Source organism: Lepisosteus platostomus, chromosome 12, assembly GCF_059453375.1.
Source record: "Lepisosteus platostomus isolate fLepPlt1 chromosome 12, fLepPlt1.hap1, whole genome shotgun sequence".
In the NCBI taxonomy this organism is placed as follows: Eukaryota; Metazoa; Chordata; class Actinopteri; order Semionotiformes; family Lepisosteidae; genus Lepisosteus; species Lepisosteus platostomus.
The window spans coordinates 25,685,939-25,704,607 of NC_142622.1; the positions used below are offsets into that span (position 1 = coordinate 25,685,939).

Below are 18,669 nucleotides of genomic sequence, written 5' to 3' on the forward strand. Positions count from 1 at the left end.
TTTTCTAGCATTTTATATATTGTTGATGTACAGATACAGCCATTTAAAATGCGGGGTAAAACCCCATACCGCTCATAATTATCTGCAGAATAGCGTGGAATACCCCAGTACGTGATTGGCTGGCCAAAATGACCAACAGATGGCACTTCTGGTTGTTGGTTGTTAGTGAAAATGATTGTTTCATTTAATGTCTTTACTGTGCATATTTAAATCTGCTTAATATTGAATATTAATATGGAATTTTACAACTACAGGGAAATTTTGGTGGCTGAGCATAAAAATAAGAGAAGCATAACGTCTCTGAACATCATAAACGATATTAATTTAGGAATATAAATACATTATAAAACTGTTTATGGCTGGTAATGGTAGTTTAGATAAAAACACACAACAGTATTCCACTTTCTTCATAAACATTTTAAGCATCAAAGTCTTTCATTCAGTTACTTACTGTGGTTATTTAGGAAATGTTTTAATGTGTTCCTTCTGACTATATTAAGTTTATATACTTTATAAAAAGCTATAATGTTTTAACCTTTTCTATGAAAATCATAGTAAAAAAAAGCATTATTTTTAGAATTTGATTAATAGAGAATATAATATGGAATCGGGTATCTAAAGAAATTAATAATGATACTTAAGGATTTATTTATTTTCATATAGCTCAAAGTATTACCGTAGTCCACTTTCTTTGTAAACATCTGTATCAATTTGACTCATTCACCCATTATTACTTGAAAACATTTTGCCTACCCATTTCAGCTATAACATAAGTTATCAAGAGGTGTGTTGGTATAATGGCTTTGGCGTGTGACTTGCATGCTGGAGGTCAGTGGTTCAAACCTAACTCCCGGCATGGGTTTTCTTTTAACAGATAAACATTTCTTTGAAAAACTAAAATAGTTAATATTATGAACACTATATTGAGTTTTTTGGTATTTCTAAATATCACAACATGTTCAAAGTTAAGTGATTTATTAATAACAACTAATAATTTCAAACCGCTTGTATTTTAAAATTTTATTTTGTTCCGGTTGATTTGTCACCGTTTTCAGAACCTTCAATTTATTAAACGTCTATGTTTGAGACAGGGTGTTCCAGACCTCTGTTTAGTATCTGAAACTCCCTCTGTATTTCCTGTTTTCACACAGATAAGAATAAACTACATATGCAAATCTTTTCACAGGTGAAAAGATGTTCTGTGCTCAATAGCTCTTTTACTACAATGTTACATTTTTTACATTTGTTACGTTACATTTTTAATCATCAGTCAAAGCATTCTGAAGCCTGTTGTAGCGGTGAGGCTTATTAATAAGGCAGAATTAAGTGTTTCTGAGCTTCCCAAATGAGGCCCCATTTCTCTGTTCATCTCTGTGGTGCAGCCACAGAGAAACCATTCATGCAAGATGTTTTCTTTTGATAAGGACAGCTCCCAAAGGGGGATGCACTTAGCTAAGCCTGGCTATCATGATCAATGGTCACCCATTGGCGCCTATCTGTCTAGGGAGTGCCAGTTGGACATCTGGACTGCATTACTAAGTGTCAGGACTAAGTGACTCATATCTCACCTTGATCAACCAATCAGGGACTGGTAGGGCCGAGTAACCCACGTGGGACTCTGATGCCCATGGAACTTTCAGCCAATCAATGAGCTGAAGTTCCTCCAGGTAAAACAGGCAACACAGAGAGCCTGGGAGATTCAGATTCAGAAAGGGAGATTCAGATTCAGAAGGGATTCTGGAGAGGATTCTGTGGACTGTTCTAAAGGGAATTCAAAGGAGAATTCCAGGGCAGGACGGCCCAGGAGCAGAAGGCTCCCAAGGGCAGGACATCCTCGCAGCGCGCCTCCTGACCATCCTGAGACTCAGCCCGGACAACCACGGAACGGCCAGTGTGTCCGAGTGCCAGAACTTTCCTTTGTTCTAAGAGTCTAGAGTGGAGGTTGCCAGAGAGTAACCAGCAGCAGGCCTCGTGAACAGGTCGGAACTGTGGACAGCTGAATCACTATTCAGAACTAGCTCTTCATCAGGAACGAATCGGTCCTCTTCCTGACTTGCTGGGACCCACAGTCATCTTTTCTCCTGTGCACAAACTTTGCTAGTTAAAGCCAACACTAACTAGCCGGTCAGTGAGCATCAGCAGCGCACCGTCGCAAGCCGCACAGCACCGCCTGGCACGGAGCCAGAGAGCGCGGATTGGACAGCAACAGCCTGCAACTGTTTCTTTGTGCCCGCAGGAGATCTGAATCCCCAAAGATTGGATGAGTATTCAACTTCAATGCATTACAGCTCAAGAATTCAATTGTTATCCCAACCAGTTGATATCAATTTAATTCCTAAGAGTTATGTACTTGTTTCGAGTATCTAATGTAGAAGTTATAACCAAGTTCATTTATGAAACGGTCTTAATGAATGATATACTGAACGTATGTCCTCTTGATATATGTAACTCTTTGTAACTGATTGAATATATATCTTTTGTATTCTGATAACCCTCTCGATAAGATCTGTTAGGTTTATATGCATATTCTATGTATTAATAAATGTATCCTCGTGTATTAGTACCTGTGTGTGCGCGTTGTTTGAGTTATGTCGCATGGTTGGATTCTAAAGCCATCAAAAGAATCAACTTTGTGATTTACTGCTACAATTAATAATTGTCTCAGTAAATGCTCAAACCCTACAGAACTGGTGCCTTCAGAGAGCCACTATGATTACATATTTGGCGTCCCTGAACGGCTATGAATCACTACATTATTTGGCGTCCCTGGGTGGGCGTGGCAAGACTGAAATGAGTCAACCAAGCGAATAATTCATATAAAACGCCGCGGGTTTCATACACGACAATACAGTGTGCTGAAAGCCGAAAGGAAAAAAAGTTCCCCTTGCTCTTTAAGCAGTGCTTGATTGTTTTGTGATCTTTTGCGATCTACCGGGTTGATTGCATACTTGATCTTGTGGTTTTCTGTGGTAAAACTGTAATTTCGTACTTAAAAGTAATACTCTTTAAGTTTAACGATGGTTGCAAAAAGGTCTGAATTCGAGTCGCTATTAAGCACTCTCTCTAGCAGCGACAGGTCTGACCACGATCTCTTCCATATCTCCGTCAGCGGAGAAGCTAGGAGAATAAATCTCCATTCTCTGAGAGAGCTAGCGAAGGACATAGAGAGATTTGACCCCGCAGTGTCAGAGAATAATATCGAGAGTTATATTCAAGACCTCAGGTATAACCTGCAGTACCTGCCAAACGCCACAGAACAGGAGAAAGTGTTTCTGGTTAGAAAAACTACCAGCAGAGCTGTACATGAGTGGATGGCTAGGCAGATGAAAGAAGTCTGTAATGACTTTGAGCAGCTATGTCAAGCACTTATCGAAGAATACAGTGCGTTTATTGACCCGACTGTCGCGATAGCCGCCGCTCTTAACATTAAGCACGAGAGAGCAGAGTCCCCTCGCGAATATTACGAGAGACTTAGACGAACTTATTTTGCAGGGCGAAATGATGAGGGTTGCGAAGAGAACACACATTTCAAGGGTTTATTCATTGCGAATCTCCACCCGTCAGTCAGAAAGATGATCTTAATGCATATAGATGCCCAGACCATGAAAATGACTGATATTAAGAGATTCGTGCAGAAAGCCTGGGAGTATGATGTCCAAAGTCGCTCTGAGCAAAAAGTTGCTAAAGCGACTGCGTTCGCCGTCAGAGCCAGCAGGGTTAATTCCCCCCTGCTCGAAGGAGCACAGGCTCCTGAGCTGGCTAAGCCCCGTTCCAAAGCACTCACACAGGACCGCACCCAGCGTCCTAAGTGCCATGAGAACACCAGGGGAGGGAAAGGGCTAGAAAAAGCTGAACAAAAGGATTCAGTAGCCGCCCGCCTGGCCAGGCTTGAACAAGCTTTATTAGGACAGGGACAACCGCTCCCCACGGCTGCCGGAAGCGTGAATGAGCTGATACTCTCCACTGGAGGAGGCGGAGACCCGCCCCCTCTTCCTCCCTCAGTCTATCTGATTGAGCGGAAGAGTTTCTGCCTGGATAAGGTCAGCCACTCCCAAGCGAGTGCTGACTCCACCCCTGAAGTCACAGAGCAGGCAGTAAAACAAGAGAGGAAAAGCAGGAAGCTTTTACCTCAAGGCTGCCATGGGAGATGTCTTACCCAGTGAGACACTGATTGACACTGAGGTTGAAAGGTGTTTGATGTCACACAGCAAGCTCAAACGGGTAGAAAAAGAAAAGGGCATGCGACTCAGAGAGGAACCTTTGGTGGATCACCAGAAAGGCAAAGTGTGGAAACAGGTCAAGGCTCCTAAGTCTTCTGTACAGAAGGAAAGGGGGGCCAAGAGGCAGACTGTGCTCACACAGTGCCCACCGAACACAGAAGCCCATGCGGAGATTCCTTCTGTTCCCTCTGGACAAGAAATAAAAATATTTTCTTGTTCCCCGAATATACAGGGAAGTCGTGTCCCGGCCGAGGTCTCAACAGCCTCCCTGCCACAGGAGCGGTGCTCCGAGCAGCCGCCTGATCCACCAGGTAAAGCACACACCTTTTACATCCCTAAAGAGGAGCAGATCTCCCCACCTGGCGATGAAAAGGAGCTTTCCCTGTGCACCCTGGCACCCAAGAAGGGTCAGGACCACCACCCCGCAGTGGTGGAAAGGATCCAGATGGCAGGAGAGCAGGTTGGTGATGTAGCCCCCACCCTTAGCCCTGAGAGGTCCTCTATTAGTGAGGATCTGCTTGAGCAGCTGTCACAGGGCCACCGCCAGGTGCCCCTGGTGCAACATTCACAGGTTAGACAGGAGGTCCAGCTGGACGCTGAGACTACTGCGCTGTGGACACACCTGATCCCAGATGCTGATTCCCTCTGCTTTGACCCAGGGAACCTGCAGTCAGGTAACATTATTTCTCACGACTACCAGGTAGTGAGTGAGACTGACCTGATTGTTCCTGCCTCAACGGCAGGGTTTCCAACACACCCAGTCCCCCAGAAGGGACAGGGAATGAAAGCCGAGCCAGTTTTCTTACAGCCACCAGCTCAGTCTGTCAGTCTGAGTCTGACCAACAGTGGTTCAGCCAGACTGGAGCTGGATGGTCAAGTCACCCGCCTGCCAGTGCAGGACATCGCAAAGAGAGGTGTCAGAATCCCCGCCTGCACTGACATGGGCCTGGTGAGTGATAGTAAGTTCAAAGACAGTGAACTAGCTATCCCAGTGCTGGGGCAGCTCCCTGAACCCCTAGCGAGGGAAGGGGGGAGCGAGCAGGTGTCCTACACCTACCCCCAGCAAACGATTGTAAACATGCCGATAGAGGGATTCCTCAATCAGGAGGTGTGCAGGGTGGACCTGAACAGTGAGAATAGGGTAACAATCCCAGATCACTCAGGTGCTCCAGATGACCACTCAGCTGAGGGTCAGGCATGCTCCACCGCTGCACCGCCCCCTGCAGGGTTCCTAGAGCACAGGCAGGAACAAATTGAAAAAGCAGATGCCCTGGAAAAGGAGGAGCAGCATCAGCAGCTGCGTCAGATCTCCCCAGATTTCCAGGAGGTTGGTGCCCAAGATGCCACATGGCATACTGAGGAAGACACCATGTACATGCTGCACCAGCTTAGAAAGGCAACAGTCACTCAGAAGGAGATGACTGGGATCAGCCACCCGAAAAGACTTTTGGGAGGACTGATTGCTGCCGCCACTGTTGCATGTTTGCTATTTCTGGTAGGTTTGTGTGCTACTGGCACTCTCACCCTGACTGCCCCAAGAAGGCAGGTGTCAGAGATGCCAGAGGGTAGTGACAGACTGTATCGACAGCAGCAAAAGTTGGAAAGCTTAGGGAAAACCCTACATGCAACTTCCTATGCAACAGGGTTAAACCTTATTCCCCAACCAGTGGACATGATTCTTGGTGTTATACAGTGGGTTTATGCTTGTGTGCAACAGGCCAGAATGTTGACACAAGACCTGTTAAGGGAGCTTGGTGCCACTGTAGCCAGTCTAGCCATGGCACAAATCCCAACCCACTTGATTCCACTCTTCTCAGTAGAGGAGTATGTGACATTAACCCCATCGCTCATAGCTCACCCAGAAGGCAATCCAAGATTGAATTCGGTTCCAAATCTTGAGATGGGTATGGCTACCAAAGCTATCCATTGGCTGTGTCTAAACGATTCACCAATGAAGGGTGTAAAGCTACTAACGGGCAGAGGGAGGTTAATGAACTCCATGAAGAGCAGGTGGGAAGTAATTGGCTGGTCAGCACACCACATTTAACTGACACTATGACTTGTGACAGGCATGATACAGCTACCGCAATGCAGCTACCTAATCAAACAGTTTTTCTGCAAGTTCCCGAGGAGGCTACAGCGTGGTAACTTAACACTGTACGGTCTGGAACCAGACAATATAAGACCAAACTTGAGGTCAAAGATGCCTTCAGGTGCCACACTATTCAATTGGATAGAAATCCAAGAAACAGTAAGCCCTGAAGAGGTACAGGTAGTTAGTTTGCTTTAATGGAACAAACCTCCAAACCACCCTAGCAGATACCCAACACAGGTGTTGTGGTTTATCGGAGGGCTGGGAACAGGAACCGTTGTTATTGTAACACTACTGCCGGGTAGTTGGATCATGACTGACAGTGTACTCTGAATGCTGTACTCTCGCATCAAGATGTACTCTGGGTAGCATGAATGAGGCAAAAGGTAGCATGTCAAAAGAAAGGAAGTGACTTCTCCCCAAATATCTACTACAGAGGTATCAGATATTGACAGTGAACTTCCTGATGTGTAATTCCTAGACTGAGATAATGTCTCCTACCGTGTTTATACATACTCCAGATGTTATTCATCCTGTTTGTATCCAATGCTGGTTCCGGTATGAATTCTCGAGGAGTAATGTAGACATTTAAGATTAATGTTCTAATGGCAAGGGACATCACTTAACTCTGTTTTGTTTTGAAGGCAACAATGCCTCGGGACCTCGTGGCCTTCAAAAAGGGGGGATATGTAGCGGTGAGGCTTATTAATAAGGCAGAATTAAGTGTTTCTGAGCTTCCCAAATGAGGCCCCATTTCTCTGTTCATCTCTGTGGTGCAGCCACAGAGAAACCATTCATGCAAGATGTTTTCTTTTGATAAGGACAGCTCCCAAAGGGGGATGCACTTAGCTAAGCCTGGCTATCATGATCAATGGTCACCCATTGGCGCCTATCTGTCTAGGGAGTGCCAGTTGGACATCTGGACTGCATTACTAAGTGTCAGGACTAAATGACTCATATCTCACCTTGATCAACCAATCAGGGACTGGTAGGGCCGAGTAACCCACGTGGGACTCTGATGCCCATGGAACTTTCAGCCAATCAATGAGCTGAAGTTCCTCCAGGTAAAACAGGCAACACAGAGAGCCTGGGAGATTCAGATTCAGAAAGGGAGATTCAGATTCAGAAGGGATTCTGGAGAGGATTCTGTGGACTGTTCTAAAGGGAATTCAAAGGAGAATTCCAGGGCAGGACGGCCCAGGAGCAGAAGGCTCCCAAGGGCAGGACATCCTCGCAGCGCGCCTCCTGACCATCCTGAGACTCAGCCCGGACAACCACGGAACGGCCAGTGTGTCCGAGTGCCAGAACTTTCCTTTGTTCTAAGAGTCTAGAGTGGAGGTTGCCAGAGAGTAACCAGCAGCAGGCCTTGTGAACAGGTCGGAACTGTGGACAGCTGAATCACTATTCAGAACTAGCTCTTCATCAGGAACGAACCGGTCCTCTTCCTGACTTGCTGGGACCCACAGTCATCTTTTCTCCTGTGCACAAACTTTGCTAGTTAAAGCCAACACTAACTAGCCGGTCAGTGAGCATCAGCAGCGCACCGTCGCAAGCCGCACAGCACCGCCTGGCACGGAGCCAGAGAGCGCGGATTGGACAGCAACAGCCTGCAACTGTTTCTTTGTGCCCGCAGGAGATCTGAATCCCCAAAGATTGGATGAGTATTCAACTTCAATGCATTACAGCTCAAGAATTCAATTGTTATCCCAACCAGTTGATATCAATTTAATTCCTAAGAGTTATGTACTTGTTTCGAGTATCTAATGTAGAAGTTATAACCAAGTTCATTTATGAAACGGTCTTAATGAATGATATACTGAACGTATGTCCTCTTGATATATGTAACTCTTTGTAACTGATTGAATATATATCTTTTGTATTCTGATAACCCTCTCGATAAGATCTGTTAGGTTTATATGCATATTCTATGTATTAATAAATGTATCCTCGTGTATTAGTACCTGTGTGTGCGCGTTGTTTGAGTTATGTCGCATGGTTGGATTCTAAAGCCATCAAAAGAATCAACTTTGTGATTTACTGCTACAATTAATAATTGTCTCAGTAAATGCCCAAACCCTACAGAACTGGTGCCTTCAGAGAGCCACTATGATTACATATTTGGCGTCCCTGAACGGCTATGAATCACTACACTGTCAAAATCGTAAAAAAATGTTACCAAATAGTATTGGTGAAACTGTTACTTGTCCTGGATAAAGTGGTGAGAAAATAGACAGGTGGATTTACATTGGTAAAAAATGTTCCAATTGTAATGCGATATGGAAGATATTATTAATAATAAATGACCTTGGATGGTCTGTAAGCTGAAGATTTAGAGATGAGACACATTGAGTCTTTTCTGTTCAGCTTGGAATTAGCTTTTTCCTACTACAGTATATTCCATGGCAGCCACTTTATGTAATGCAGCTCCATACTTCTCACAAAGGCTAAAAGTATTACACTCCGCTGTGTTTGTTATGTAGAATAGACAGTTCTGCCCAAGGGATGGGAACGAACTTTCAGTAGCATGTTGTGTTGTCACTGTTGCTCTTTAACATTTGGCAACCAACAATCAAATGTCCTGTTTTTTCTAAACACTCGTTTTTCCAAACTATAGTTTAAAACTTCAACAAAGACCTGCCACATGCATATAGTGCAATATTGTATAGTTTTAAAGCCACTACAGTATAGCTTGTGGGAAATACATTTATTTGTCCTGCATCAAAGTTGAACTCGTTCAGATCGCCCTACATTACAAACTCTGAGGGTTTCACTGCCTATTGCAACAGTATCGACAGCAATGTAGTTAAAAGGAACATGTAAAAATGTTTCAGAATGTTCCCTGGGAGGAAGAGCTGTTTTTGTGTTCTCCCTAAGCTTGTTGAGCGCAGTCATAGACATGCTTGTCATAGACGTTCAGGAAAGGGGTTGAATTAAGTAATGTCAAGTGCAAAAATTCAGTGATCAGTGATAACAGCTTAAAAATCAAATCAAAATGGATTTATCAAATGCACAACAATACATTGTGCAACAGTAATAGCTGACAATGAAATATATTTTTTGCAAGTTCGGCGGGGGGATCAAAAAATAAAATTAAGGACTCAGCAGCTGTCAGGTTGAGCTCAGTGTATATTTTGTCACAGAGTTGGTGCAATATGTTAACAGTGACAATAGGTATTTATAAATGACCCATTTCAAGAAGAAGATTTTCAGAATAATTATAAATCAAGCAGGACAGGGAAAGCACAGAAAATAGGTAGTTAGATTGATCAGATCCAGAGAAGAGGAAAGGCTGACTCCATAAACCAGCACTATAAAATAATTTATCCTCAATGAGATCCTGTCATCTCATAGTGGGTTTCTATCACTGTGTATACAGTAGTTACACAGTGCCTTTAGTTCCATTCATTTTCTAATCTCCTTATCCTTTACAGAGTAGCTGGAGTCTATCCCTGCAAGAAACTGATGCAAGGCAGAATATACCCTGGACATAGTGTCAGTCCATCACAGGGCAGACAAACAGACACAAACCCACACTTAAACCAGGGTCAGTATTAACCTACCATTATGTTTTGAACTGCAAGAGGAAATTTGATTACCTGGAGAAAATCCACATGAACCCAGAGAAAATATGCAAACTCCACACATACAGTACAATACCTCAGGAATTGAACCTAGAGCCTCAGCACAGCAAGATAGCAAAGCTAATCACTGCACCACCATTAAAAATGGATGGATATCTTAGTCATCTTTCTAGTTCAAAGATTTCCATGCATAATTTAATTTTGAAAGCCTCTGAGACATGTGGTGCTACTGTTGTATTGATGAAAGAACATACAAACATACAAAAGGCATGCTAACCATTGTGCCATCCGATTCTTTAGTTAATATATTTATTTTTTTATAAACAGTTAAGATTGTTATTAATTGTTGATTATTAGCAAACTATTTTAAACAATATTTTAAAACCCTAATTTTTCTTTATTAATTTTGTATTTTACTTATTATCCTATAGTCATGTACATTTGAACAATGATTTGTAAATTAATATTTTTACAAGATGCTGAAAAAGTGCAACAATTTATTAGTGCTACTTTTAATATTATTGATTATTAATCGTTTATGTTCACACCTGACTTTCTTATTTAGATGTATTGAAAATGTTGAACTTAGTGTGCCATAACATTCAGAAATACAATCGAGAATAGTTTTGTGGCATTTGTATAGATGACACTTTGATAAAATGTATTTTAATAAATCAAAACAATTACAATCTAATCTTTCCAAGTGTGATGCCATTAGGAAGTACAATATGCTCCTGCTTTGTTTAAGGATTGTATGAAAAATAAATCTAAATGGTGAGAAAGCTATGCTTAAAGTTAATTAAGTGACTTAGAAGACAAAGATAATTGTTTACGCTGTTTAATTAAAAAAACTAAGTGATAAATGCAGACGCAATTGGTGCCATTTGCACTCTGTGCTTTAGAAAGCTCGCTCATGTTGTACTGCTCCTCCTCCCTCTCTCGGGGCCGCCCCCCCCTCTGATGGAACGCAGTGGGCAGTGTGATATTTTCACAGCCTCTGATTGGGAAAAAAGACCTGCTGATTTGTCCTACACAACAAGAAGAGAAGAGAATGTGATTTTTTCTGTATGAAATGTGTATTGTGTTTATGAAATTCAAGTATTTTAAACGTTTAATTATAAAGTAAAAATCATACAGTGTACACAAAGATTCTAAGCTGATCATGAGGAAGAAAAATCACCCATTTTTCGCAAATAAAAAGTGTTTTTTTAACTATCTAAACCAGTTTTTTACAGCTTTTAAAGTCATGCAATGTTTTAGGCAGGAACACTTCATTGAATCTTATTTTTTATTTCGTTTTTAAAAATTAAAAGAATTGTTTGCCAATCGTGTTGATAAGCTGTTCTCCGATTACTGGCAATTGTAAAAAATAACCCTTCCCCCCTCCCTCATTTAATTGAAATATTTTCATGAAGAAATCCTTAAACACAAAACCATCATGTATAATAATTCGTCCAGCTTGTTCTCTGTTGAATGATGCTGACAGACCGGGTTCAAATCCAATTACTATATAGTACAGTTTAAACTGTTTTTGAAATTCAAAGTTACTGTAAATTGTTGGCTGATTACTGGCTGCTGACATTTGGATTAAGACAAAATATAGATTTTCTCAATGTAAATTTCTCGGATGTAAACCTGAAAGAGACACATCATGTTCACAATAAACTATAATAGTGGACTATTTTTATGCATTCAGCTATAGGAGAAACAAACCGAAAGTAATGCTCATATCGCACTTTGAACCGCCTAAGTGCAGCTCACTACATTACAGTGCTCATTACCACTACAAGGACAATAGAAGATTTTTTTTTTAAAGAAACGGTTGTCAAAATGTTTCCAAAACGTCTTCTTGTGATACTTTAGCTGCTTGGTTACATGATTCCATATCAATATAACTATCACATGATGTTAAATCACTACAACATTTATCTTTTTACAATAACAGCAAGTGGTGTTCTTACTACATATTCTTAGAAAAGGATCAAACTTTATAACTTTTTATGAAGTACAGAATATAAGCTTAATAATGTTAGAACAAGCACATTAAAACCAGAACCCACTGTAAGTTACTAAGTTAAAGACTTTGATGCATAATATATTTATACATAATTAAATTATTAATGAAGAAGGTGGAAGTGTGTACTTTTGTCCAACTGAGCAATCTTGCTTTTATAAAATATACCAACTTTTTAATGTTTAACATGCTGTAATACACAGTTCAAAATTATTAAAAGTCTAAGCAGTATACACCTTAAGTTCTTAAATGGAAAAAGATTGTTCTCAGCAGGGAACAGGACTCGAAACTGGGTGTTTTTTGGTGACAGCTCAAATGCTGTACATGAGACATTGAACTTTATTAGCTCCACCTGGCAGTTTTACAAGGTACTGAAGAAAGATGTGAAGACGGGGGTTTGAATTTAATCCTTTCTGTAGGGGGTTTAGACTTCTAAGTCACAAGCTGGGGTTTATGGCAGGAAAGGGGGTTAACTGATAAGGATTGCAGATGCAAGCTAGGAACCCCCCTGGGTGTAATGTTAAACTGACCATTTGCCCAGAACATCGTAAACTGGCCAAATACCATGAACCCCCCTCTTTACCATCAGACCGAGTGACGTCAGAAACGGAGAAGAAAACACTATATAACCCAAAAGTTTGTAACAGTACGTGGAACAATACTTCGGTTTTGTTGTTTCTTGCGGGAAACAAGACTTCGGCTTTATTGTTCCTTGCATGCAATAAACTCATCTGTTTCACTTCATCTCGGGATCAAGAACCTTATTTCTTCTGTTACAACAAATTTGGCGTAGTCGGCGGATGCTCCAGAAGGCGCAGAACTTCCCATCGGCAGGAGAGACGGTCAGCGCGCACATAACTAAGAGGTAAGGACTCCTCTTTTATTTAAAAGTCCCGACTCTCTCTGACCGATTGGGAAATCTCTGCTCCCTGCGAGAATCGCCCGAGATGACGGAGTAAACGTGAGTTTCTGAATTCCTCTGGCCCGGGGAAGGCACCGGTGTATGTAATGGGTTGTTTGCTGTAAGCCCAGAATTTGGTCTGGCAGGGGTTCCGCGGTATTGTGTACAGGCGTTCGAAGCTGGTGTATGCCTTAATTGCGCGTGGAGTTTTGAACGGGTTTTGGACCCTTACCGTGAAGTTCAGAACTGGTTTGGGTCTTAATTGCACCCGGAGTTCTGAAGGTCAGAACTGGTTTGGGTCTTAATTGCACCCGGAGTTCTGAGGCTCTGAATCGGTGTGGGCCTTAATTGCGCCCGGGGTTCTAGAGCAAGTGGTGCATTAAATGCACGTAGTTCAGGACTGGTGTGGGTCTTAGTTGCACCCGGAGTTCTGAAGGTCAGAACTGGTGTGGGTCTTAATTGCACCCGGAGTTCTGTGGCTCGGGATCGGTGTGGGCCTTAATTGCGCCCGGGGTTCTGGAGCTGAGTGGTGCATTAAATGCACGTATAATCCAGGATTGGTGTGGGCTTTAATTACGCCCGGGGTCCTGAGATTAGCTACGCCTTGATCGTGCACAGATTGGCGTGGCGTGGTTTTTTTTTGTTTTAAAGGAAGCAGGAGTGGAGGAGATATATGTATGTATGTTTTTGGTGTTTTCCTTGTTTGTGAAATACATATACACACGCGCGACACTGGCATGGGCGCACCTCATAGTGGGGAGCGGGGCATTAAGTGGCAGGATTTGGGGGACCCGAGAATCGCCCTGATTGAGCTCAGTGCGTAAGTCCACCCCGGGGCAAAAGCAGCGATGCTGGCGTTCTGGGGATGGTGAATTACTGATCAAGAAAGGGGGTTTTCGAGGTCTCGTTTCTTACCTGTGAACAGTGCGGTGTAAATCCTCTCTAAAGTCTCGGAGAGGCATTTAGATCCTGAGGTAACAGACGCCCTTGGCTGAATGAGTGCAGGAATGCACAGGTTTTTCAAGTGAAAGCATCCCCCTACTGAATGAGCTGTTACCTCACACACGACAAAAGTAAATCTTAAAGAGACCGAACATGTGCGCTAACTGATGGTTTGAGAAAGTGGTGGAAGGGTCCGTTTAAATATCGGAAAAGTGTAAGTTGACGGAAAAGAAGGAGAAAAATATGGAAAAAGCTGAGTTTGTCAGAGGGAATTTGGGGCGAAGACGCCTGTAAAGAAAGCATATATGAGTATTGATTGGCAAAAGCACAAGCATGTAGCTCCCACCCTGGTGCACGGCCGGCACCAGTAGTGGCAGATACATGACGAAAAAAAAAAGAAATTGGGATGTGACTTAAAAGTGTGTTTACGGGGAAAATAAAACCCGGAAGAAGATATACTTTACTCGCTACGAAAGAGTATAGGAAAAAAAAAAGCTAAAAGAGGCAGTACAGGAGAATGAGAAACGAATTAGGAATTAACTCCTGGTCACGCTGCACTGGTTAATGTGCTGCAGCCAGCGACTAAGTTATATCCTGCTCTCCCACAGGGGAACAAACAGGCAGGAAACGAAAATAATTGGGATCAATTCCCTCAGTGGCCATATGGAGAAGGGGGGTCTGATTGGGATAACACTTGGTATGAGTGTGATAAAGACGGATCAGGGTCTCCCCTGTTAGAGGGAGGGTGCCCGCAGATCTGTACTCTCACTCGAAGTGGGAAAGGACTTGATGTAGCAGGGGCTGGCGCCGTTGATGACAGCGCCACTCTAACACTGTCTCGCACCCCGTCGAGGGGGTCTGCAATCGCACCTACCTTCCCTGATTTCCCCCATACGATCAAATCCAAAACCGTAAGATATTGACCGGTGGGCTAAAGTACCGCACCCGAAATTAGAAATGCAGCGAACGTGGAGTGCGCTTCAGGAATTAAAAGGATTCATGTAGAAGTAAAACAAGAATACAGCACATTGTATTACGAAGAGAAAAATATATTCTCGATGTGTATGTGTGTTTTATGAATTTGTGTGCCGGGATGTATGTGTGTAACTATGAGTTTTGGTATACTAAATGACGGTGTGAGTGTGTTTAGCCAGCGGGACTGGCTAGAGACGTAACTAAAGAGACTTGACGAAAATCAACTTAAGGAGATTGGAAAATATAAGAGCGTCTGAAACGTATAAGTACAGTACAGGTGGACGTAAAAGTAGTTAAACAGTTTTTGTATTTTTATACAATTAGTTGCAATAATGGAAACAATTTGGTTTTATTCGAATGTCTCGAAACCAGACATGCTGAAACGCTGTAGGTTTAGAATCGAGACTGGGGAGAATAACGTCTTGTGAGAAAATCTGTTTACCTAACGATTAGATCCTGTAAATCCCTTGTAGCCTCCCTAAGTCTGTCCCAGTCCAGTGGTTAAAAATGTACTGTTAATGGAGTGATGGTTTCTCTGTTAGGGGATACTGGAGCACTACTGTCATGCTTGTTTCACTCCTCTGTTCAACAGTGTACTATAGAGCAATGTATAGGGGAAGATGGCAGGAGGCCACAGGAGTATTGGGACAGCAAGTTTTACTTGCCGAGTACCAGATTTTAATGGGTGGTTTTATTCCAGATCTATTGGGTTGGAATATTATGCATTACAAAGAATGACTATGCAGAACAGGGTATCACGTGGCTTCAACTGGCTGTGATCACTCAGTATGTTGATGGTATTCTGAGTGCTTCCCCTGACAAGGAAACCCACAAGTCTGAGTTGCTTCAGCTTTAGAGTGTCTAATAGAAGCAGTTATGATAAGGCCCTTTTGTGTCTAGCATTGTGAAATTTTAACAGGGCCTGGGTGCAATGTTTTTTACAGGGTGAGCACAACTCTTAACAGATCTGCTTAAGGGGGGAGTGCAGTACAAGGACAAGATTGCCTTGGTTCCCGCAGCAAAAGCCACCTGTAATAATTTGAAACAAGTTCTCTTACAGGTGCTGAGACTGGGGTTTCCTCAGATGGATCAACCATTCCTTTGTATTATTGCAAGTAGCTGACAGAGGCCACCCAAGGAGCCCGCGAGCAGGTCCTGGAGGCGTGGGGACCACCACCTGAAGGAGGGCACAACCTCATCCCAGGAGAGTGGGTGTGGATCAGGAAATTTCCTTCACAGGTTCTCCAGCCCAGGTGGGACGGACCCCACCAGATCCTGTTGACAACCGAGTCTGCGGTTCGAGTGGAAGGAAAAGATCGCTGGATCCACGCGCCACACTGCCGACGAGCCTCATCCCCATTTACAGACTCAGAATGAAATAATTTCTGTTTATAACAATAATTGTTGCTGTAGGACTATGTTCCGCAGGAATTAATGATCATCTCTCCCACAAAGGAGAACATGGAATTAATTCCTTTTTAGGCCTCTCCTATCTGACAGCTAAGAAAACCAACCAAAGTGCCTGCTGGGTGTGTGCCGCATTACCCAAATATGTACAGGGAGGACTTCCTATGGGAGCCATTACTTGGCGTCGCGAGGAAGTCATAGGCATGATCATTTGGAGGGATAATTTAGGAGATTTTAATATGACAAACTATGGGGGTTGCCATAACACGACTTTAACCTGCAAAACATTACAATATCTACAGGAGCGAGGCTTAGAGCCCACGAGTTTCACAGGCTTTTATGCTCCTAAATATAACAGAAGCCATACACCACCATACCTGACTCTCAATAAGGAACGTGAGGGGAAACGTATGTTTTCAGCACACTAATTGGTGCAACCTTACCATCGCTGCAAATATATCCACCTCTACCTTCCAAATTCCAGGATGGGATCGGCACACCCCACAATTCGGTATAAGCTTCTTATTTTCAGAGGCATGGGGAGCGCCAAACGGAACATCTTTCATTTGTGGAAAACGAGCCTACCCATGGTTGCCAGCCCAGTGGTCTGGCTCATGTTATTTAGGATATGTGGTTCCTCATATCCATGTTCAAATCCACAGCCCCTTCGGACCTAACCACAGACCACAAAGAAAATTGGCTGATTGGGAATATTATTTAGGTATAATATTTCCACAAGCCGGCATGAACTTTCTGAGTCGAGAGTTAATTCAAATGGCCTCGACTTTAGAAGAATTAGCAAAGTCTACCTCATCTAGTCTGAAGGCTGTTAATGATGAGATGGTAGCCCTCAGAACAGTGGCCATGCAGGCCCGACTAGCTTTAGATTATGTACTGGCGGCCCAAGGAGGAACTTGTGCAGTAATTGGCACTGAATGCTGCACATATATTCCTGATAATTCTGAGCACATCTCAGATCTGGCCCAACACATTTACAATGAGGGACAGAAATATCAGGACTATTATACTGAAAATTGGGGAATTGGGCCTTGGGTAAAGTCTGTGTTTGGGGCCTGGGGTGGAACCTTTTTATAGTGTTTATCTGTAGGAGTAGTATTGTTTATATGTATAATTGTAATCATCACATTCACAAAAACATGTATCACATCTTGCTATAACCGTGGAACGTACAATGACATGGCAATACATACCTGTTCGCCAAGAAAGGAAAGATCTGCCCTGACATTGTATGTATAAAAATAGGCTACACTGACGTATGCCATATTTTATAAGGGGGGAATGAAGAAAGATGTGAAGACGGGGGTTTGAATTTAATCCTTTCTGTAGGGGGTTTAGACTTCTAAGTCACAAGCTGGGGTTTATGGCAGGAAAGGGGGTTAACTGATAAGGATTGCAGATGCAAGCTAGGAACCCCCCTGGGTGTAATGTTAAACTAGGAACCCCCCTGGGTGTAATGTTAAACTGACCATTTGCCCAGAACATCGTAAACTGGCCAAATACCATGAACCCCCCTCTTTACCATCAGACCGAGTGACGTCAGAAACGGAGAAGAAAACACTATATAACCCAAAAGTTTGTAACAGTACGTGGAACAATACTTCGGTTTTGTTGTTTCTTGCGGGAAACAAGACTTCGGCTTTATTGTTCCTTGCATGCAATAAACTCATCTGTTTCACTTCATCTCGGGATCAAGAACCTTATTTCTTCTGTTACAACAGTACTTCCGGATACTATTATCCTATTTAAAAAAACATGCTGTATGTTGCGGTATGTTGCGCTTTCTCAACCATGTTTTAACGCAGCGTACCTCGCTCATATTAAATGGCTGGATCTCTGTTCAAATATTTATGCAGAAGTATGTGCATAAAAAGATTAAAAACACATCTCAAAAACAAAAGGTTTGGATGATGTGTTTAGTTTAAATCTTGAAATATCAACTGACTGGAAAATCAATATTCTGTGTCAACTGGACATTAAGTGATTTGTTAAATTGTTAAATTCTTTTCTTTGCATAACTTAATTAAAACTGCCATGCAAAATAAATGACTCACCACTGTCACTGAGTTTCCTTGTGTGCCCTGGCAGGCTGTGGACATCAGATTCTTCAGGCACTTCAGCCAAGTCAGTTGTCTGTCAGGATAAAAAGAAAAATATCAGTCTGAGAAAGCACAGAAAACACTAATTCTCAGGTTTCCAGATTTAAGAGTCTGCAAAGATGTGATACTTGTTTTCTGCTCGTATACTGTACTTTAAGCTGTCCATTCAAAGATAAATAAGCTTTTCCTCCTTTGCATTGACTCAAATTAAAATTCACATACTCTCTGACCTGAGTAAATGATCATGTATATTATCCTGTACTAACAAAATATTGGTCAGTAATATGACAATGTATAATAAATACTTTATGTGCCCTATATTCAAAACAAGTTACAAACATGAACAAGAAACACAAATTATACAAGGATAACATGTATTTTAACATTGAAAGTCATAAATAGGAACATTAGTAATAAAAA

General features: G+C 42.5%; 1 protein-coding gene across 3 annotated transcripts in view; it reads right to left on the reverse strand.

The window, feature by feature from the left end:
- The window catches only part of stac (SH3 and cysteine rich domain), an 87,957-nt gene that overhangs the window by 27,624 nt on the left and 41,664 nt on the right, over positions 1-18,669 (reverse strand). For 2 of the 3 annotated variants that reach the window (XR_015925729.1, XM_088601516.1), the window contains exon 6: positions 18,205-18,283. Coding sequence is in view for 2 of the 3 variants with exons in the window: in XM_088601516.1 (XP_088457642.1) it covers positions 18,205-18,283 (79 nt within the window). In the remaining variant the exon portion in view is untranslated. Of the gene's footprint in view, positions 1-10,415; positions 10,922-18,204; positions 18,284-18,669 lie in introns of those variants that run through there. The other variant, XM_088601517.1, reaches the window with a different exon arrangement.